Source organism: Cebus imitator, unplaced genomic scaffold (genome assembly GCF_001604975.1).
Source record: "Cebus imitator isolate Cc_AM_T3 unplaced genomic scaffold, Cebus_imitator-1.0 Scaffold24, whole genome shotgun sequence".
NCBI lineage: Eukaryota > Metazoa > Chordata > Mammalia > Primates > Cebidae > Cebus > Cebus imitator.
The window spans coordinates 8,877,126-8,900,421 of NW_016107339.1; the positions used below are offsets into that span (position 1 = coordinate 8,877,126).

At 43.4% G+C, this 23,296-nt stretch overlaps 1 protein-coding gene across 1 annotated transcript in view; it reads right to left on the bottom strand.

Moving 5' to 3' along the window:
- Positions 1-23,296, bottom strand: part of TBC1D22B (TBC1 domain family member 22B) — a 77,132-nt gene that overhangs the window by 39,266 nt on the left and 14,570 nt on the right. The window contains exons 3-8 of the mRNA XM_017522566.1: positions 13,817-14,124; positions 11,313-11,492; positions 10,717-10,787; positions 9,208-9,336; positions 7,112-7,177; positions 2,556-2,670 (exon numbers count right to left, since the gene is read on the bottom strand). Of these exons, the coding sequence (XP_017378055.1) occupies positions 2,556-2,670; positions 7,112-7,177; positions 9,208-9,336; positions 10,717-10,787; positions 11,313-11,492; positions 13,817-14,124 (869 nt within the window). The remainder of the gene's footprint in view (positions 1-2,555; positions 2,671-7,111; positions 7,178-9,207; positions 9,337-10,716; positions 10,788-11,312; positions 11,493-13,816; positions 14,125-23,296) is intronic.

The window sequence follows — 23,296 nt, forward strand, 5'->3', positions numbered from 1 at the left end:
TAAATTTAAAAAAGAAAGTCCTGGATGGCATCTTTTTCCAAGAGAAGGCTGTTTCGTCTATACTGAAAATCTGCGGTTTAGTGTACCACCTTCATCAATGGTCTTAGCTAGATCTTCCGGATAACTTGCTGCCATTTCTACATTAGCACTTGTTGCTTGACCTTGCACTTCAATGTTATGGAGATGGCTTCTTTCCTTAAACTTCATGAAAACCAACTTCTGCGAGCTTCAAACTTTTCTTCTGCAGCTTCCTCACCTCTCTTGGCCTTTATGGAAGTGAACAGAGTTAAGGCCTTGCTCTGGGTTAAGCTTTGGATTAAGGGAATGTTGTGGTTAGTTTGATCTTCTATCCAGAACACTAAAACTTTCTCCATATCAGCGATAAGGCTATTTCGCTCTCTTGTTATTTGTGTGTTCACTGGAGTAGCACTTTTAATTTCCTTCAATAACTTTTACTTTGCTCACAATACAGCATGCTGGCACACGAGGCATAGCTTTCCGCCTGCCTCCTCCGCTTTTGACATGCCTTCTTCACTAAGCTTAACCATTTAGAGCTTTTGATTTAAAGTGAGAGACATGTAACTCTTCCTTTCCCTTGAACACTTACGAGCCATTGCAGGGTTACTAATTGACCTAATTTGAATATTGTTGTGTCTCAGGGAATAGGGAGGCTCAAGGAGAGGGAGATGGGGAAGGACCAGCCGGTGCAGCAGTCAGAACACAAAAAACATTTATAAATTAAATTCACTGTCTTATATAGAGGCCATTCATGGCACCCTGAAAGAATTACAATAGTAACATCAAAGTTCACTGATCACAGATGACCATGACAGATATAATAATAATGAAGTTAAAAATACTGTGAGAATTACCAGAATATGACACAGAGACACAAAGTGAACATATGCTTTTGGAAAAATGGCATTGATAGATTTGCTCGATGCAGGGTTGCCATAAATCTTCAATTTATAAAAATGCAATTCCTGCAAAGTTCAGTAAAACAAGATATGCCTGTACCAAGATCAGAAAGCAACCATATCTATCACAGAAAGGCACACTGCTTGATGGGGTTGAAGTAGTAATGGGATGGGTACCTGAAGAAAGTGAAGACATGCTTGGAACAAAATATAAATGGTAGCTAACAAGATAATTAAATATCTAATCAGAACTACAGCTGCTAAAGATTATTTTTAACTGGCATAACACTGTTAGCAAGATTTCATGACAGCATTTAGACTTCAAATGCAGATTAATGAATGGATTAATACCATCCTAGGCTCATTCTTCAACACTATCTTAGAAAATTACTACTGAAAGAAGCAAGTAAAAAATCCCCACAGATCAGCTGAACTACTCTCTTGATAAAAATTAAACAACATAGTAGAATTACTCTGCTTCAAAAAGTTGATCTATTAAGGGAGGTTGGGGAGGGGGTAAAAAGTCCTCTAGAAAAAGCTTTCTTAGTCAGTTGCCTTAATTTTTTGAGATTGTCTCATGAAAGATCTCATCATCCATTTGAGCCCCATCAGAAAACCTGGATAAGATAGACCAAGTGAGACATTTCTCATGCTCTCTCCTCCAAAGAGCCCCACTCTCACCCAGTTCTCATTACCCAACCCCACAACCTCTCCAAATGGCTTCCTCCAAAAACCACAATCACCTGCCACCCTCAGAGTCTAAAGAAAATGGTTTCAGTTCTAGCTCAACCACTAATAAGGAGACAGAGAATCTCATAACTTATCAGTGAAACGAGGGATTACATGAACGGCTTTCTTCTAAGATCCCTTTCGACGTTCTTATTCCTACATGAGCTTCTCCTTACCTAAGGAAACAAAGCATCAGGCCATGGCGGATAGGTTTTCCTGCGACTCTCTCAGAACAAGTGATTAAGGAAACCAAAAAGGAGAAACACAGGATCCTCAAATCCATTAAGACTTTGCTTAATTTAGGCTGGCTGGCTGGCAGTGGCTGGGACTATAAGAAAACCTAACTGCTGCTTTGAAATCTAATCTCTCTCCAAAGTGACAAGAACCCAGTGGGGTGAGAGGTGAAGAAGGAGTGGGGAGAAATCAAGGTCCTGGAGTTCTCATTGGCCTGTTCCATCATTTCCCATACGTGCTGGGTTCTGGTGCCACAGCCTTTTGTCCTCTGCACATCCACATCCTGCTCCTAAGATACAGCAAGTAAACTGGAGTATGCAGGCCTGATGTCCAATCTAAAATTCCAGTTTACAAGGATGAAGGCCTGCATTGGAAACAAGTTCAAAATAATCCTAAAATAATCTCAAATAAAGCATCAAACCACAGAACATAAATATATCAATGTAGTCATTCTTGTGACAAAGCAGGTCTTTTTAGGTGAGATCTGTGACCATCTTAAGAGATAAATTCCAGGCAGCAACCGCTGTTAAAAGTAGTTTTGGCTGTGTATTCTAAAGGCACTATCTATTTTCTAGCAAGGCATACCCACTGGCTGTACTCTGGGGAAAAACAGACAGACAGATGGCAGATAAGAAAGAGCAATAGCTTGTTCAACTTGGTACTAATGCTTCTTACCCACATATTCTGAGAGGAAGACGACAAAGAATGGAGTGACCAGGTCATTAATTCCCTGGACATACCCACTGGCAGGGTGTCGGATGGCCCAAATAAATAGAATTCTTTCAAAGATCTAGGAAAATGAGAAAGAAAGACACGAGTGTTAAATCATGGGGACACACTCCCTTCATTTACCTACTTCACAATTTACCTCTGGATTGGTGTAGAATTTTCAGGAAAATTTTAAAATACTGTGAGATAAAGAAGTATATAAATGCAAAAAGTTTCTAATACACTAATTGTTTTCAAGTAGGGGTGGATTACTTCTCACCCTTTATTCATTTCTTCATTATCTGGTCACCACAATATGAAATTGGAAAAAGGAAAGAACAGCATCCCAAATGACTTAGAAAACATTTGGGATGAATGCTGTTAATTCAAGCCACCACATTCTCATCTGTAGATACTGTTTCCTATTTCCAAGAGCAAGATATCAGAACATTCTAGTTCTGATACTTTTTTCTAATTTTTTGGGGGGTCATTATAGGATTTATAGAGGAAATACCTTTTCTAACACCCTCCCCTCTCCCTGCTGAGAAGGAAGGAGGTCTAGATTTAATTCTAACCCAGCCTGACAAGGACCAAGTGACAGTCTATACATTGTAGGAAGTCACTTCACATATCAGGATGCAACTCAGACATTTGCTAGGGATAGGAAGTCAAATAAACAAAATCCTATGGACTCCTACAGCTGGGAACAGAGGAACCAGCCAGTGCCCCCATGGGCAAGGCCATGGGGTTTAGCATATTAGCCATAAGAAGCCAGAGGCCCAGGCTGGGGACAAAGGAAAGATCTTCATGGTCTTTTTAGAGAATCATGCCCTGTCCCACTCAACTATACTCCCCTCACTTTCATTAGGCCCTCTGAGCTTCTTCCCATCTTCTCTCAACCTGATGATAACCATTGCCTGGTTTCATCCTGGTGACCACAACTCCTGAGTCTGACACATTCTTAAAACTGGTTTTGTCTGGGCTGCCTCGTGTCTCTGTGGACCACACCAGAGGGATGGCAGAGGTGATGGTGAGCACATGCAGATGACAGGGTAGGAGATTAGAAAGCACATGGACTCAGAAGAATCTCAGCCAGTCACCTCTGCATCAGATTGAAGAGGCCCTCTCAAGCAGGTGCAAGAGACAAAAACCTCCCAGGGAGACCAATAAACAGGAAATGGTTATATGGTTTTTGGAGACGGTTATCTAGTAGACGAACGTAGAGGATCTAGAGACACATAAAGGATGCTTCCCAGCCCCTGTGTCATAGATAGTTGCGTCTACAGCTGGCAAACAGAGCTAAAAAACGGTTTCTTTCACTGTCAACACTGCTGCCTTTATAGGCAGTAAGAACAAAGCCCTCCCTTGAAGGGAGCTGGCTCTCTGCCTTCACTAGACCTATCCATTTGCTTTGTGTGGTTGAGGAAAGGGAATAGCATCCTCATTTGTGTTAGGCCCAACACTCTAATGGAGCGCTCTTACACTCTGTTTCCTCTCTGTTGCTAAATGACCCCTCTACCTTAAAAATGCAGCCAAAGCTAGAACCATCATGTTCAGAAAAACCTCGAGGAATTCCCTGCCTTACTCTCTTTCCTTGCACTTCTTGTGACCTGGGCTGTCTCGATGCCTCTGTTAAAAAGCTCCTCCAGTTTGGTCTTTCCAAAGGACTTAGAAGGGCTTCCACTCTATGCGATCAGCTCCTTGTAAATGCTCAAATCCTTGGTGCCTGACTGTAAAAATGGCCAAGTACATGGAAGCTAGCTGTTCAGAATCAGGAAATCTCCGATAATCCATCTCTAGTAAAGGTCGGATAATACAGACACACTCACACTGTACAAGTGAAATGGCCAAAGAGATGGAAATGAAGAGCACCAAGCCTGGTAATCAGGGGAGACTACGGGATGTTTACTACAGAAAAAAGTCTGGGATAATCCTGCTTTATAGAGAGGGGCAGACAGGAGAACCCCTGGAGGTTTTCCTATGTTTCTTCTACTAGTTTGGGTAATTATTACATACTATAGTCAATTCTCAAGTATCTTTCAGGTTTTCAAAGCAAGCCTTTCTGTATTCAGTGTTACTTCGTTCTTTGCTCCTTGGTTGGCATTTTTACTCTGTTTAAGACAACTGAAGACTGGATGGTGGCTCACGACTTGTAATTCCAGCATTTTGAGAGGCAGAAACAGGCAGATTGCTTGAGGCCAGGGGTTCAAAACCAGTCCCGGGCAACAAGCAAGACCTCACCTCTACAAAAAATTATTAGAAAAAAATTACCAAGGTGTGGTGGTGCATGATTATAGCCCCAGCTACTTGGGAAGCTGAGGCAGGAGGACTGCTTGAGCCCAGGAGGTAGAGACTGCAGTGAGCTATGATCATGCCATTGCACTCTAGCTCGAGTGACAGAGTAAGACCCTGTCTCTTAAAAACATTAAAATTAAAAAAAAATTTTAAAGATGACTGTAGCCTGCTGGATGAAAAGGTAATTCAAGGAAAATGGGAAGAATAAAGTTTGAGTTCCCATGTTTGCATTCAGGATGCACTACTAAGAGAAGCCATCCCCGCCCCATCTTTTTTTTTTTTTTGATACAGTGTCTCAAAAACCCAGGCTGGAGCGCAGTGGCACAATCATGGCTCATTGCAGCTTCGACCACCTGGGCTCATGAGATTCTCCCACCTCAGCCTCCTGAGTAGCTGGGACTACAAGCACACACCACCATGCCTGGCTAATTTTGTAAATTTTTTTGAGACAGGGTCTCACTGTGTTACCCAGGCTGGTCTCAAACTCCTGGGCTCAAGCAATCCCTCTGGCCTTGGCTTCCCAAAGTGCTGGGATTACAGGAGTTAGTCACCATGCCTGGCCGAGAAGCCTTTTGTTTTTTTTTTTGAGATGGAGTTTCGCTCTTGTTGCTCAGGCTGGAGTGCAATGGTGCGATCTCAGCCCACCGCAACCTCTGCCTCCCGGGTTCAAGCGATTCTCCTGCCTCAGCCTCCTGAGTAGCTGGTATTACAGGGTCCCACAATAACGCCCAGCTAATTTTGTATTTTTAGTAGAGACAGGGGTTCCTCCATTTTGGTTAGGCTGGTCTCGAACTTCCGAACTCAGGTGATCTACCCACCTCGGCCTCCCCAAATGCTGGGATTACAGGTGTGGGCCACTGCACCCAGCCTGAGAAGCCTTTTAAACTGACTACTCTCCCCATCTCCAAATTTAGAGTAAGCATGCACAGGTAAAAGAAAAGTATCTGAAAATCTCCAAGTTAAAATGAGAAATAAGCAGGGCTGAGCCACGGAAAACGGTATGGGAGGATGAAGGGATCGTGAATGGCTTTTTAGCTTCCTTTGAGCTGAATCTTATAGGTAAAATAACAGTGTTACCCTCAAAATCTTCTTTATGCAATGGGTAAGTCATGAGGGACCCCACCAGTGGAGACATCTATATTTAAACAAAATTGTAAATATAACCCAAAGTCAAATGGAAATCATTTTCAGCATTTTAACCACCATCCCTCTCTGAGTACTGAAAGTTCAATTCAAACAGCACTAACAGTGTTCTGGCTACTGTAAAGCTGCAAAGGAAATCCCTCATCTTAAGTTTATAGTTACTGCTTGGGTCAAAACATAATAATTCCACTGACACTTTCCATGTACTTCATTAACTTCTTAGGTCTCAAAATATAACTATTAATTCCACTTTTGAATATACACCCCAAAGAATTTAAAACAGGGACGCAAACAGATAGTCACATACCCATACTAGCAGTAGCATTACTCACAATAGCCAAAAGGTAAAAGCGACCCATGTGTCCACTGACAGATGAATGGCTCAACAGTATGTGTTACATATGTACAATGGAATACTATTCAACCTTTAAAAAGGAAGGAAATGGACACATGCAACAATAGGGATGAACCTTAAAGACATGATGCTAAGTGAAACAGGCCAGTCACAAAGTCACAAAAGGACAAATATTGTATGATTCCACTTATTTGAGGTACCTGGAGTAGCCAAATTCTTAGAGACAAATCGAATGGAGGCTGCTGGGGAAGGGAGTTAATATTTAATGGGTACAGAGTTTCAGTTTGGGAAGATGAAAAATGTTCTGGAAGCGGATGGTGATGATGGTCATACAACAATGTGACTGTACTTAATGCCACTGAGCTGTACACTAAAAAATGGCTAAAACAGTAACTTTTATATTATCTACATTTTACCACAATTTACAAAATCACTACTTAAAGCTTGATAAAGTAGAGCAAATACAGGAATAGGAATTCTAAGATATGGGTTCTTAATTCTGCCACCAGGTAGCCTCAAGATGCTGAGCAAGTTTCTCAGCCTTTCAGAATGTTACTCCGCTCACAGGTCTGTTAAGAAGATCAAATGAGAATGCATGAAACCATGCTCTGAATGAACCAAAGCTGCATATATGAACATAGGGTACTATTAGGATTAGCTGCAAACCTGTAAACAGGTACCACAGAACTATGGGGGGAGAAGCGCCAAAGAACATTAAGTAATTCCTCACCTCTTGTACAAGTGGTTGCTGGAACAGCGGAATGAGAGGATTCGTCCTTGGAATGTCAATGTGAATCTGAAAAACAGAAGGCATGTCCAAAAACACAAATGCCAGTTTGTTCTTTTGACAAGTTTTTTTTTTTTGTTTTTTTNTCACTGCAACCACCATCTCCTGGGTTCAGGAGATTCTCCTGTTTCAGCCTCCCGAGTAGCTGGGATTACAGGCACCCACCATCATGCCTGACTATTTTTTGTATTTTAGTAGAGATGGAGTTTCATCATGTCGTCCAGGCTGGTCTTGAACTCCTGACCTCAGGTGATCTGGCTGCCTCAGCCTCCCAAATTGCTGGGATTACAGGCATCAGCCACCACGCCCGGCCAGTTGTTAATTTTTTTTTTTAAAGAAACAGGAATCAAAGTAGTAGGAGAGCTCAATTTGTCTTCAGAAAGACGTGACTGACACAGAAAAAAATCTAGTTATACCTACCTGCCCACGTGGAACATATTTCCATGATAGCAGTAGCATATTGAACAGTGAGGAGACCTCTCAATAGAAACCACTTAAGTCAAATGGCAATAGGCTTCACAGCCTAAGGGGTTTTTCTTATTGCTCTGAAGTCTGTTTCAGTCTGGGCTCGGCATGTATGCAGCAGGTATGATTCAAGTAAATACCCTTCTTTTAGAATCTTACTCATCAACAGTTTCTAAGAACTAAAAGAGCTCAGAAAGCTGCAAAAATGTCCTAAAACAGGGAACCAGAGAAAGACTTGTTTATGAAGTCATGACATATAAGAAGTGGGGAAGGGCCAGGGGCAGTGGCTCATGCTTGCAATCCCAGCACTCTGGGAGGCTGAGGTGGGTGGATCACTTGAGGTCAGGAGTTTGAGACCAGCCTGGCTAACATGGTGAAACCCTGTCTCCACTAAAAATATAAGAATTAGCTGAGCTAATTGTTATTAGCTCAGCTAATTAGCTGAGCTAATGGTGGCACACGCCTGTAATTCTGGCTACTCGGGAAGCTGAGACAGGAGAATCACTTGAACCTGGGAGGCGGAGGCTGCAGTGAGCCAAGATCGTACCACTGCACTCTAGCCTAGGCAACAGAGCAAGACTCCATCTCAAAAAAAAAAAAGAAGTGGGGACAGACCAAAAGGAGTTGCCCTTTAGTAACCAAAGCTGAACATTCTTACTTCTGTCACCTAAGACATCAGTATGTTCCATTTCAACTCGGAGATTTCCCAATGCTCAGTCTAACTACGCAAAAGACTATGGCAGCAGCAGCAGCAGCAGCAGCAGCAGCAGCAGCAGCAGCAGAGGCTACTTTAGTTCTTGAGGCTTGTTGTAGATAGCTGCCCACCTTCCACTTTCCGCAACCCTTGGCCTACTCTCCTCCCTCCACACGTGACGCTGGGAGCAAACCTTTCCACAGACCATGAGGACCGCTATGGGCAATGACGGAAGACTCCCTGACAAGACTACTGACAGCTACAGCTCCTAGAGACAGTCACAGGTGCCGAACCAGCACTGCAGCTGCCAGAAAGAATACTGATGTCATAGTCCAGAGGGACTGGACCGCTGCTAAGTGAGCTTTCCTTTTCCCTCCATGCTCAATAACTCTTACTACTCACAGTGTGGTTGGTGGACCAGCAGCAGCAGCGCCACCAGGGAGCACGTTAGAACTGTAGGCTTTACCCTAGACCCACTGACTCAGAATCTGCATTTTCTTATAATCTGTAGGTGAGATCTTATCAAGATCCTGGGTGATTTGTACGTTCATTAAAGTTTGAGAAGCACTGCCACTGACTAGTGCCAAAAAAGTCTATTTAAAATGGCTAAAATCAGAGCTGCTGAATGAAAAGAGGGGAAAGGGTTTTGAGGATAAATTTAACTCCTAACCAATATACCACAGCCTGAAGACTTGGAAAAGGTTTTGAGGATAAATTTAACTCCTAACCAATATACCACAGGCTGAAGACTTGGAAAAGGTTTTAAGGATAAATTTAACTCCTAACCAATATACCACAGCCTGAAGACTGAGAGTGCTACCATGAGACACACCTAAAGAGTAAGACTGGTAAGCGAAAAGGCAGCAGGGGATGACTGTACCTGTCTGTAGGTATCCTGGTGATGTTCCTCATTTCGAGAGTCATAATACTGTTCAATGAAGCCAAAATATTCCTCCCGCTTCCGCTGCAGGGTCAACTTCCTCCTCTCAGTGTTTGCTGGGAGATAGCCCTACAGACAAGACTGCTGGTCAGATGGGGAGAGACAATGGTTGGATAAATCCTTAACTTATTTTAGTCTACGCAGTGGTGTGGTTTGGAAACTATCAAGAAGGAGAACTGCCAAGGGTAAATCCCTTTTTGGTTCTGGCCACCCAGTGTTTGCCCTCACCTCATTCAATGAGATCCACATGTGAGCAGATGAAGCAAGGCCAGCTTTCCCAGGATTACTGACTCCCTTGGCCCTGCACTGTGCTGGAGCTTGTGCCACTGGTGAGCCCTCCTCAGCTCCTGGAGCTGGCACAGTACAGGAGTGAATGTAGGTCAGTGGGAGGGAGCTGGCCTCAAGCCATGGCCTCAGAGGGCTGCGTGTGTGCAGGGCTGTACTTCTGAGAACTGCAGGGATATAGCAACCTCTACAGCACATCTCAGCCGTGTGCCAAGTTAAGCTGGTGCCAGTTACATTCTTTTCCAGTGTAACTTTCAGAATTACCAGCTTAGGAAGCAGCTGAATGGAATCTGTGACATAACAGCTACAACACCCAGACAGAACTTCTGGCAGTAGCTCCCCGCCTAGCCAAAACTCCAGGCCAACTTTCGTTCTTATCCCTGGTCTAGATCCCACTCTCATTCTTATGTTTTCTGTTTCCCTTCCGTTCTCACCAAATCTACTCTGAATAGCATTCAAACTTATTAGAAGTGGCGGAGGCAATGATTACATGGTTGCAAGAGCAGGGGTGGGGCGAGCAGTCAGGAGACAGACCCTTCTTCTTGAAAACATGTAATGCATTCCACAGTGAGTGCCTGGAGAGCAGGGACTGTGGTTTATTCATTTTTGTATCTGCTCAAAGCACCTGGCACTATGCCTGGCAAACAGCAGGCCCTCAATAAATCTTCCCTAGATGAATGAATGAATTTTACAGGCTCAGGAAACCCAAGTGTTCCTATCGTAGTGGCTGGCACAGTGCTCCCTCTGTACTTGGTGAAAACAGGACTAGCAAGGCTTCCAAGAGAGGCCCATTTATCAACTCTTCACAGTTCAAAGTGGGTTTCAACACTTTGGTTAATCTGACTGAAACAGGAGTGAAGCACAGGGAATGCTGGAGCTTGCTCAAAGCAAGTGCTGGGATCACCCTATCCCACTCTATTCTTGTTCCTCGCTGTTAAAAACATGGGACCATGACTATTGGTACAAGTCTGTGTGCCTGTACATGTGTGTGAATAAACTCTCAAGAATGTGTTTCTTTATAGTCTATAGGACTATAGTCCCATAGTGCTGTCATATCCAAGGACCAGAGAAGTCTATGGTGTAAGACCAATGTGTCCAGACTAACCTCGTCAGGGAAGAAGGGCCGTGTGAGGCTCATTTCTCTACACAGCGGGCAGAACTCACCGACAGGAGTCTCCAGGTTACAGGTCGAACCTCCCTGGGAACCCCTGGCCAGCTACACTTCCTCAGTTCATCTGTAAACAGAAAACAGCCTTGTTAGGTTAACACTCCACAAATGCCCTAAAGCAAACTGCAACCAGCACTGCCTGATGTCTCCTTCCATTCATGTAAGAACAGCGCCACCCCCGCCTGCTACCCTTAAGCACAGGTAAAAGCCCAAAGCAACCCTGAGCAGCCAAGTGCCAAGGACATGGCCTTGCAGTAGTGGTCCTGTCAGCTCAGAGATGAGAGTTAGAGGGGAAAGGAAAGACCAGTGGGTGTAGACTTCAGTAAAAGTCACCTTTGGTTTCTCATAGGAAACCAAAGTCAGAATAGTTGCGCTATGGTCTACAGGCCACAGAAACCAGTCCCACCTATATTTGGTCCGAAATCTCTAGTAACATACGTCTGACATAATACCTGCATGTTACTGCAATGGGCACCAGGTCAGGAGAAGTTAGAAAAGTAAAAGAAGGAAGAATAACGAGCAGTAGCTTCCAAGGCTATAAGAATACCAGTCACCAAAAGCTCCTACCTTGCCTGGGCTCACAAGGACTCACCTAAGTCAGTGTTGTGGCTGGAGAGAAGCTGACGGAATTTTTCTAGGCGGGTTTTCTCCCGGACAGTCATTGGGGGTGCCCCAGAAGCATTCTGATCCGAGATCCGGGCAACGAGGGGGATGATGGGCCGGAGGGGGAGTGATTGCTGTTTGTGGAGTGGGTTCCTCAGGCATGTATCACCTGAGATCATTTGACAAAGAAAAAGAACAGGCTGTGTAAGGAGCATGGATTCTGAGAAGCCTTAAACCTAATGATTCAGCATCATGTCTCCTCCCCAAGGCCGTGGCTGGCTGTGTGCACTGCCTGAGGCGCCCAGCTTAGGGGCAGCGAGGGGCCAGAACCCAGCCACGCTCCACTCACTACCCAGAGGAAGGGCTGCATTTATATCCAACACACCATGGCACCTTAGGTGCTAACGGAGACTCAAGATGCTGCAGCAAATTTTGAGAACTTTTTTGGTGACTCTAAAGGAAAATCAAATGTTTTCTTTCTACCCCAACTTGGAACTTTTCTTGGTGCCAAATAGTGAGTTTAGTTTAGTCTAACGCAGTGTTTTCCTTCCCGTTCCACATCATAGAGCACATAAGGAATGATGACACTGTAGATAACACTGCAAAGCATAAGACTGCAATAAATGGAGGTGGTTGCTCTCCATAGCCCCAGAACCCCTGGCTACTCCAAGGACTAAGAGGGTCAATATTCCTGCACAACTTGTAACCGGTTCTTGGCCCACCAGTGTGCCCTGCACAATGGTGAGAAGCTCTGGCCTAAGGCAATCCTGCCTTTGGTGGCTGTGGTGCCTTTGGGCTCCTACATTTCCCACCAAAATGAACCGGTTCTTAACTCTGCCAGAATATGACTGAAATAACAAACAAAGACTCAAAAGATGGTGGGTAGGAGGAATAAGCGGTACAGGACTAACATACATTGAGTGCTCCCTATATATAAGGCATGTAGGTCACTTTTACATGTGATCTCTCATTGGATCCTTAGAACATGTGGTAGGAATGTATAACTATTTCACAGACAAGAAACTAGCTCAGGGAGGTTAAGTGATTTGCAAGTGAGAGATGAGATGCCACCTTAGGTACGCCTGACTCTAAAACTTTTATTATCACAAGCAAAACTCAGTTTTTAATTCTAGCTGTCGTTACATGATTGTTTCATATTCTTTACACAGCCTGGCCTTAAAAAGTAGTAGTCACAACAAAAATTAAACAGTGAATATCAACCAACCAGCATTACTAGACGGTTTCCAAAAACAGCTTCCACAAGGCAGTTGGCTGGGACACGGAGTGTAACAAGGGGACTAGAAAATGCAGGCATACACTATACAGCTGAGAAAGATGTACATCTCTGCTATTAGCTATTTACAGACAGATGCCTGCCGGAGAAAACCCCCTCAGGGAGAATGCTCTGGGCAGGGAGAGGTCCTGGCTGTAAAGGGCAGCTCCTCATGGATCACGGTGGGGTCTTCCTCACACTAGGAACGTCTGGAGACCCGCCATCACAGTGTGTAGAGCAGGAAGGACTTACCTTCCACAGCCTGTAGCTGTGGCCACCTTGTCCAGTAACACTCAATGCCTATCTGGACACAGCACTGAAGGTTCAGGCTAGAGCCCAAATCAGTGATAGAAAATAACTGTGGAATGATTGCAAAGACCTTACAGTCAGGAAAAAACGTTCCCTTAGAACATGAGCCAGGATACACTCTGGGGCTCTGATGTTCTTCTACTTCCTTTTCATCCTTTACCAGCTCACCACTTTAACGTTCACTACAGTAACAAAGCTTCCCTCTACAGCTCCCAACGTACTTTCATAAAACCCATTAGGGCAATATTTAACACAACCATGGATATTTAAAGCAACACACTAAGAGTCCCCAATGGTCTAATAAAACCACGATCACATCAACCGTTACTGCGGCCAGTTTCCTGAAAAGAAAACAAAACAGAGAGGCCTCTGCTTCCACCCTACCAACCAGATGGGACCTGCCTGATGGTCAGGAAGCTGGGACCTAGGGCCTTCAAGCACATGCTGTTCCCTCCCTCAGGAACAGGAAAAGACAACCTTGTGCTAGCGGCTGTTCCCCAGGGCTGAGAAAGTCAAACCACAGGGCCAAACATTTGTGAAATACAGCCACTAACAGCTCTAAATACATTAGTTAATATTTCTAAACCTGACCAGGCCTAAAGCGATGTGAAGCAATCAAACCAGAGAAGTTTTGGACTCCAGGACAGGAAAAAGAAGAAGAAAAGTGAAGAATGGCAAACAACACTTGGGTGTCAGAAAGTGAAGGCCCAGGTCACCAGACTAGGCAGCCACCATTGTGGGAGGGGCAAGTATAGCTTGTGACCACACAGACTTAATGAGTCCTATCTCAGGCTTGAGTTTATTTACCACCCAATGGAATATCTGAGTGAGGCCCTAAAGAAAAACCACTTTTATTTAAAATGCATGCTGCTGAGAAGGCTGAGGCTGTGAAGGGAGCAGAAAGGACTTACTAGAGTTTCTGGACAGCTGGGCATCACTGCTGGACTTTATGACCTTGTAGTTGGCAGGAACGTCCGATGTCGTTGACTGGGACCGCTCTGGTTTTACCCTTAGCTTGCTGTGGTTTTCTAGAACTTGGGCTGCAGTTGCCAAAGCAACTTTTGAGTTCAGAGTTTGGAAAGAAGGTGAGGAAAAGTCCTCTTCCTCATCATCTCCAATGTCCCAAGCATCACTGGTATTCCGTGCAAACTCATGAAAACTGGAGGCCTTCTTATTCTTCAGAGGAACTGTGTTGACTTTTGATCGTTCTTTAATGAAACTTCAAGAAAGAAGACACAATTACCAAGGAATGGTCTGACATATCTGACCACCTGTATTTGCTTATTATAATATTAATAATATTACAAACTACTCCATGCATAATCATTAGCTTCTTCAAACAAAAGCTGCCCACATCCATTCTTCATCTAGCTGCATCCAGACCAGCCTGATATCACAGAGACAGATGTAGCAGAGACAGCAACGGTCACCAAATATCCCGTGTGCTTTTGTACACTTCCTGGCCCCCATGCACTAAGGTGAGGCCATATGACTAGTTCTGGCAAATGGGTTGAGAAGAGAAATGAGACAATTACTTCCAAGCAAAGTAGAGAATAGGTGTCAGTTCTCCATAACGCTCTTTTTTTTTTTTTTTTTTTTTCTTTTTTGAGACAGAGTTTCTGTCACCCAGGCTGGAGTGCAATGGTACGATCATGGCTCACTGCAGCCTTGACCTCCTGGGCTCAAGTGATCCTTCCACCACAGCCTCTCAAATAGCTGAGACTATAGGTGTACACCACCATGCCTGGCTAATTTTATTACTTTTTGTAGACACAAGGTTTCACTGTTGCTCAGGCTAGTCTTGAACTCCTGGGCTCAAGCAATCCTCCCACTCGGCCTCCCAAACTGTTGGGATTACAGGTGCGAGCCACCATAACTGACCTATAGCCTCTCTTCTATCATGATGACTGGCAAGATGGTGGAGCCTCCCTCAGCCTAGGGAGTGACTACGTGGAGCAGCAGTGACTATGTCTAGGAGCCTGCCCTCTGCCCTCACCCACCCCCCATTTTAGACATGTAGCATGAGCAGGAAATAAACCTTTACTGTGTTAATCCACTGAGATTTGAGAGTTGATCTGCTATCACTTAGAGTAGGACATAAACTCCTGGCAGGAAAGGAGATAATTTTAGGTCATCCACATATGTAGCATTAAACATTAAGTCCCAAAACAAAAAAGCTGTTCCCTATTTATTGTTATAAGATCTGCTAGCCTTGAGGAGAACGTCTAAGTTAGGTGCTACTCTGTCTTTAAGACTATGAGAGCAGCCTCAGAATCAATATATTTGCTAGCAACAAGATCTGGCTCCAAATTTAATAAGGCTGTTTTGTTTTTCACTGTGTATTTATATGGTTCTTTTAAGAGTCAGGGCCCTGCTCTGTCACACAGGGTGGAGTGATGCAGTGCAGTAGAGAAATCTCGGCTTTCTGTAGTCTTGAACTCAAGGGCTCAAGCAATCCTTCCACCTCAGCCTTCTGAGTAGCTGGGACCACAGGCACATACCACCATACTCAGCTTTGTTTTTTTTTTGGAGAGACAAAGGTCTCACTAGACTCAAACTCCTGGCCTCAAGTGAGACCCTCACCTGAGCCTCCCAAACCGCTGGGATTATAGGCATGAGCCACCATGCCCAGAAGCTATTTCTTATTTATGACAAATTTATGACAAATGTTATAAATAAACTCCCTTTGTAAAAGGGAACCTGACCTACCACCTGCAGTACCACCTCAGGAGATTCGCTATCAAGAACAAACAGGCAGCTGTGTAAGAAAGATCTGTCATCTAATATACTGCACGGGAGTCTGTGGTTATTACTGTTTTCCTCCTTAGAGACCATGTGTACATCAAGATTGCATAAATACTGGATGTTTTGAGAATTCTTTAAATGATCATCAAATCAGGAAGTTTAATTTTAACTCATGTCAAAGAGCTGGCTTGAAGCTGATGGCCTAACGGGGGTGACACACATGCACACCAGGACTGGATGAACACACGCCAGTGAGAGACGGGCCAGATTGGCTGTCAGGTTCTAATAGGTGCTGACTTCTGAGAAAAATGAAGGCGGTTAACCAAGGGGTGGGTACCAGGGTGTGTGCTGTGTTTTTCTTCATACTCTTTAATGCATTTAAAGGTTTTCATTTATATCTACAAATATATATACATATATATATACACACACACGTGTGTATATATGTGTGTGTGTGTGTGTGTCTGTGTGTGTATATATATATATATATATATATATATATACATATGTATGTATATATATTTAGGAGCCTTGCTCTGTTACCCAGGTTGGAGTGCAGTGGTACAATCTAGGCTCACTGCAACCTCCACCTCCCTGGTTCAAGTGACTCTCTTGCCTCAGCCTCCTGAGTAGCTGGGATTATAGGTGCAAACCACCACACCCAGCTAATTTTTGTATTTTTAATAGAGATGGTGTTTCGCCTTGTTGGTCAGGCTGGTCTCGAACTCCTGACTCAGGTGATCTGCCTGGCTCGGCCTCCCAAAGTGCTGGGATTACCAGCGTAAGCCACCACGTCTGGCCAGTTTTCATTACATTTTTGAAGCAGATGATGATTCAATATATTTGAAGTAGATTAAGAATCGAAATTTACTCAAACGAAGACTTGCAGATAGAAACTGGAAGGACACTTTCCAATACAATGAAGAGAAAAGAAGGGAGAAAAGGCTGTCATTCCTCATAACATAAAGGCATGAGATTCAAGGCAGACCATCCTGAGGTTGCCAAAAATGATTTTAAGGATACCTAGCCCACAAAACCTAACATTCAACCAACCAATTTAAAAGTCAGCTCTGTCCTGAGAAAAGAGGTCTTCATGGAGGAAGGAGTTGGTATCACATAGAAAAGGGGAAGAATCTGAGGACAAAACAAAGTTGGTAAGAACCATCCACAAGAATGAAAGAGAAGGCCAGGAGTGGTGGCTCACACCTGTAATCCCAGCACTTTGGAAAGCCAAGGCAGGTGGATCACCTGAGGTCAGGAGTTTGAGACCAGCCTGACCAACATGGTGAAACCTCATCTCTACTAAAAATACAACAATTTGTATTATATTTATGGAATATATTTGTATTATATTAATTTGTATTATTTGTGGTGGTGTACACCTGTAATCCCAGCTACTCAGGAGGCTGAGGTAGGAGAATCACTTGAATCTGGGAGGCTGAGATTGCAGTGAGCCATAATTGCATGACTGCACTTCAGCCTGGGCAACAGAGCAAGACTCCCTCTCCATAAAAAAAAAAAAAAAAAAAGAAACAGCAAAGCAAGAAGTGAAAGGTACTTTTGGTTATCACTGAGAGAAGGCAGAGAATTCACAGACCAGGGACAATAAATAATGATGGGAAAATTTAAGACTGAAGCTTTTCCATGTTTACTAGTTACGCTCTCTCCAGAGGAGATACATATATTCACACATATATACACAGAAATATTGGCTGCTTACTAGCTACCAGACCCTATGCTAATTTTTATATCTACCCATTTTCTAATCTAATGCCCATTAATAATCCTATGAGGTGGGTACTATTGTTATTCTCATTTATAGATGAGGGAACTGAAGCTTACTGAGATCATGAGCAGGCAGTGAAGTCTGGGCTCAAATCCAGGTCTACCTGATTCCTGAGCCAGCATGTGCTACTAACTACCTACTCTACCTAGAAAAAAATAGCTAAAAAGAAGGCCAGGAGGCTGAGCACGGTGGCTAACGCCTATAATCCCAGCACTTTGGGAGCCCGAGGCAGGTGGATCACGAGGTCAAGAGATCGAGACCATCCTGGTCAACATGGTGAAACCCCATCTCTACTAAAAATACAAAAAAATTAGCTGGGCATGGTGGCATGCGCCTGTAGTCCCAGCTACTCGGGAGGCTGAGGCAGGAGAATTGCTTGAATCCAGGATGTGGAGGTTGCAATGAGCCGAGATCACGCTGTTGCACTCCAGCCTGGGTAACAAGAATGAAACTCCATCTCAAAAAATAATAATAAAAAATAAAAGACCAGGGCCTAGAAGGATCTGTAGCCTAGGAAGAGAAGTCACCAAGTATACTGAGCCACGCACCACCACAGCTATAATTCTCCCCAAGTATACACAGCCAACAGCCTGACTCTCTCACCTTGAAGGAAGAAAACTCTCACCTCGTAGGAAAAGACTTAGGTCTGACACACATAGCCTATTCTGAGTAGATAGGAAAGAAGCCACATGTAGCCATGGGGTCCTTGTAAGAGAAATGTCACCCCTTCCTGTTGACCCCAGTAGTTGCAACAAAAAGTTAATCCACATAACTCCAGCTGGGGATGCCTTTAATTTACAGACTATTCTATTTAAACACGGTCCCAAGTAGTTTATACCTAACTCAAGGTAAAAGAATGTCACAGTGTGGCTTGAAGTCTAACCAAGATTATTTATTATTATTATTGTCATTATTATTATTGAGATAGATTCTCACTCTGTCACCTAGGCTGAAGTGCAGTGGTGCAATCTCGGCTCATTGCAACCTCCTCCTCCCAGGTTCAAGTGATTCTCCTGCCTCAGCATCCTGAGTAGCTGGGACTACAGGCACGTGCCACCATGACCGGCTAATTTTTGTGTTTTAGTAGAGATGGGGTTTCACCATGTTGGCCAGGCTGGTCTCAAACTCCTGACCTCAGGAGTTTCACCATGTTGGCCAGGCTGGTCTCAAACTCCTGACCTAATCTGCCCACCTCAGCCTCCCAAAGTGCTGGGATTACAGGTGTTAGCCACCGTGCCCCGCCCTAACCAAGATTATTTAAAAACAACTCTATCAAAGTCAAAACCAAACTGGCCTCTGATGAACACCTACACCATACCTTCTTACAACTGTACGACAAATCATAGTTTAGAAAGCACCTTTGCAGATACCTCAACCTCATGCAATCCTCACAAATCTGTGGGGTGAGTCTTACTATCTCTATTTTATGAATGAGGAAACTAAGGCTCAGAAAATTTCAGTAATTTGCCCAAGGTCATAGAGATAGTAACTGGCAAAGAAAAAGGGATTCAAGAAGTACAGGGAATACTAAAAATGTCACAAACCTAGTAAAGGGCACATTTGACTCGGTGAAGGGTTTGGTCATTGAGTACCCTGCTAGACAGTAACACAAATACCTAAGGGTAGGTTGAAAAAGAGTGGCCACAGGTTACACCGGTTAGGAGTACAGAAGATCAATCATTCTGTAATTTGATCATACTACACTATCTTACTGATGTGGACGCTCTACTTAACAGAATTTTCTAGAAAAATGTTTGATACTGGCAAGTGATATGAAGCAAGTGGAGAAATTTAGTAACAATCAAATAAATCCAGATATCTTAGTAACTAATGTGGCTTCATGTGAATTGGTTTTATGACTCAGAATTAGGACCTAGCATACTTTAGCATCAATTCAGGAAACAATAAACTTAGAAGCCTGTCATACCATTGAGTGGCCAATGGAGCTGCTCAACAATGAGACTAGTTTTATTTGAGCTGTAAAAATTATTGCATGCAATAGTATCACTAATAGTAATAATTTGGCAAATTAAAGTCAATATATATGGACAGGGAACGACTTACTGTGCTAGTGCAGTTTAGATGACTGAAGACCCAATGTAAAGGCTTCTGCTGCAATGTGTATTAACCACACAGTAATTAATGATGGGCTGAAGTGGAACGATAATCATGTAGCAGAGAAAGTCATAAAAACGTCCTAATAAAGGTACTAAAATAGAGGCGATAAATGTTTTATGGCAACAATCTGAAACTGTAAAATGGTCTGATGCAGATGTAGATGTGGTCTCATGTTATAAAACATCAATACCAAACCACCACATACATGAAAAAAGGAGGCAATTAATTCAGTGACAATTAAATTCCTCCCAAACTAAGTAATTACTCCTATTGAAAGCATGACTGAAACTCTGCTGAAGGATCAGTGAAAATATTCATGATTTCATATCATTAACAGGTGAGAAAACAATATAAAGTTTGCCTTGGCAGTTTGGGATATGAAAATATTCCAGAAGATCTGTCCTAAATACAAAATTAGGGAAAAGCTCAGTTGATGACAGGTGCAGACAAGGTATGGCAATCTTGATCAAAACAGAAAATGGACAGTATCTCCAGTGTCTTATGCATGAGTGGATGGACGGATTTATAGGTTAGCCATGTGTTTGTTAAAGGTTGCGCTGGAACAGATCTGTTACCAATCAATAACTCCTGGCTGTGACCGGAATGCTTGTGGCTACAAGTAACATAATACTCAACTATGATCCTTAAATAGTAAGACCACGATGTAGGTCTAGGCCATCCTCTTGTTCTTTGTCTCAGGGTTACCAGTTGGCTGCTATAGCTTTCAGAATCGCACTCACACTACCACATTCAAAAGCAGGAAATGTGAGTGGCAGCAAAAAGAGGCTCTTCACAGAACCATCTCCCACTCTGATTGGCTGTTAGCACTTAAGGGGAGTATGTTTTCTGTGACATCTGTGTGATCTTCCAATTAAATAGAATGAATTCTATTTTTCTGGTTTTGTCAAGAATCAACTTTCTGGTCTGTTGGCCGGTGAGGCAGGCACTACCGGTTACCTACTTGTTAGTCTTCCTTATGCCTGCTTCTTTCATGCTCAAGAATCATAATTTTGTTCAGATGTTGAGAAAGCAATAATGCGCTTAGGGGAGGTATTAAGATTGGTTTAAAGGAGACTTTCTTTGATTGGCCAGAACCAATGAGATGAAACCACTCTACGCCAGTCACTGGGATGACTAAAGAATTGACATGAAAGACTTAAACCAATCTTAATACCTCCCCTAAGTGCATTATTGCTTACTCAATATCTGAACAAAATTATGGTTCTTGAGCATGAAAGAAGAAGGGATACGGAAGACTATCAGGTAGGTAACCAGTAGTGCCTGGCTCACTGGCCAACAGACCAGAAAGTCGATTCTTGATAAAACCAAAAGAATAGTAAAATCCTTTCTATTTAATGTGAAGATCACACAGATATCACAGAAAACATGCTCCCCTTAATAGCTAAGAGCCAGGTGCAGTAGCTCACCCCTGTAATCCCAGCACGTTGGGAGGCCAAGCCAGGCTGATCGCTGGAGTCCAGGAGTTTGAGACCAGCATGGGCACCATGGTGAAACCCTAACTACACTAAAAATACAGAAATTAGCCAGGCGTGGTAGCCCATGCCTGTAGTCCCAGCTACTGCGGGTGGGGTTGGGGGTGAGGCAGGCAGAGGCTGAGGCAGGAGGATAGCTTCAGCCCAGGAGGTCAAGGCTGCAGTGAGCCCTAATCATGCCAGTGTACTCTAGCCTGGGCAACAGAGCAAGACTCTGTCTTTGAAAAAAAAAAAAAAAAAAAAAGCCAGTGCACTGGCTCACACCTGTAATCCCAGCACTCTGGGAGGCTCAGGCAGGCGGATCACTTCAGCTCAGGAGTTTGAGACAAGCCTGGGCAACATGGCAAAACCCTGTTTCTACAAAAAAATACAAAAATTAGCCAGGTATGGTGGTGCACGCCTGTAGTCCCAGCGACCATGGAGGCTGAGATGGGAGGATTGCTTGAGCCCAGGAGATGGAGGCTACAATGAGCTAAGATCACACCCCTGCACTCCAGCCAACAGAGTGACCATATCTCAAAATTAAAAAAGGTGCAAACTAAGGAACATTAAAGAAAAGCCTGCTGTTTAAGTAAATTAGATAGTTTCATTCCTTCATTTAGTAAATATTTATTCAGTGCCTACTATGTGCCACATGCTGTTCTAGAGGCTACGGGTATAGTGATGAACAAAACAAAGTCCCCACTCTCAAGGAGTCTATACAATAGTGAATTCTGCTTTAAAAAAAAAAAAAAAAAAAAAAAGCTCACACCTTGCAGACAAGAACAGCAGTCATGCTTCTGTAGTAATTCAGAACACTGTGCCTTCTACATATACCCAATCGCAAAAAGAACAAGTTGGTAGAATTATAGAAAGTGCGCCACATATTCAGTTCAGTTTTTTTTTTAACATTTTTAAATATTGATAATGTATATTTGATATAGCATTCTTCTAGGTATTCAAAGTGCTTTAATGTACATTATCGTTTTTTCCTTTTCTTTTTTAAAAAAAACCACTTTATATATTTAGAACAGTTTTAGGTTCACAGCAAAATCCAAAGGAAGGTACAGAGATTTCTTATACAATCCCTTCTCCCACATAGGCACAGCCTCTCCATTATGAACATCCGCCACCACAGTGGTGCATTTGTTACAACTGATGAATCTACGCTGATGCATCATAATCATTCGAAGTCAGTAGTTTGAACGAGGGTTCACTCTTGGCTTTGTACATTCTGTGTGTTTGGACAAATGTATAATGACATGTATCCACCGTTTTTATGTTTTGTTGTGTTTTTTAAGTCAGAGTCTCGTTCTGTTGCCCAGGCTGGAGTGCAGTTGCATCATCTCGGCTCACTGCAACCCCCGCCTCCCAGGGTCAGGCAATTCTCCTGCCTCAGCCTCCTGGAGTAGCTAGGATTACAGGTGCCCGCCACCACGCCTGGCTAATTTTTGTATTTTTAGTAGAGACAGGGTTTCACCATGTTGGCCAGGCTCGTCTCAAATTCCTGACCTTGGGTGATCTGCCCACCTCCGCCTCCCAGAGTGCTGGGATTACAGGCATGAGACACCATGCGCGGCAGTTCCACCATTTTCATAGTATCATACAGAGTAGCTGCACTACCCTAAAAATTCTCCGTGCTCCACTTATTCATATCTCCACTCAACCTCACCCCTTGGCAACTGATCTTCTGACTGTTTCCATGTTTTGCCTTTTCCAGCATGTCATATAGTTGGAAGTACAATTGTATATTATCTTTACTTCCCTATTGACTGTGAAGGAAGAAAGGGTGGCTATCAATACAGAGGCCCCAGGAAGGTGAGAACCTAGGTCTGTATCTCCCAAGCCATTCAGCTTTCATTACAAACAACTTTCCCAGAGACTAGTCTCTAAAATTGAGCCTTCCCCAAATAGACGCCAATGTTCTTAGAAAATCTCAGAAGGCAACCTATCTCCTCATTTAAGTTCACTGTGGCTCAGTGATGGTCCAGGAGAGAAGGATGGGATAAAGGGATAATTGGGGGTATGGATACATACTCACACATCTTGAATTTAACTAGAGTTTCTGTTGTGTTTGAAAATATTTTATTAGAGTTCTACTAGAGAAATAGCCTCCTAAATAGCTTTTATTTATTTATTTTTACGTTTATGTTTTTGAGATGGAGTCTTGCTCTGTCACCTAGGCTGGCATGCAACGGCATGATCTTGGTTCACTGCAACCTCTGCCTCACGGGTTCAAGTGATTCTTGTGCCTCAGCCTCCCAAATAGC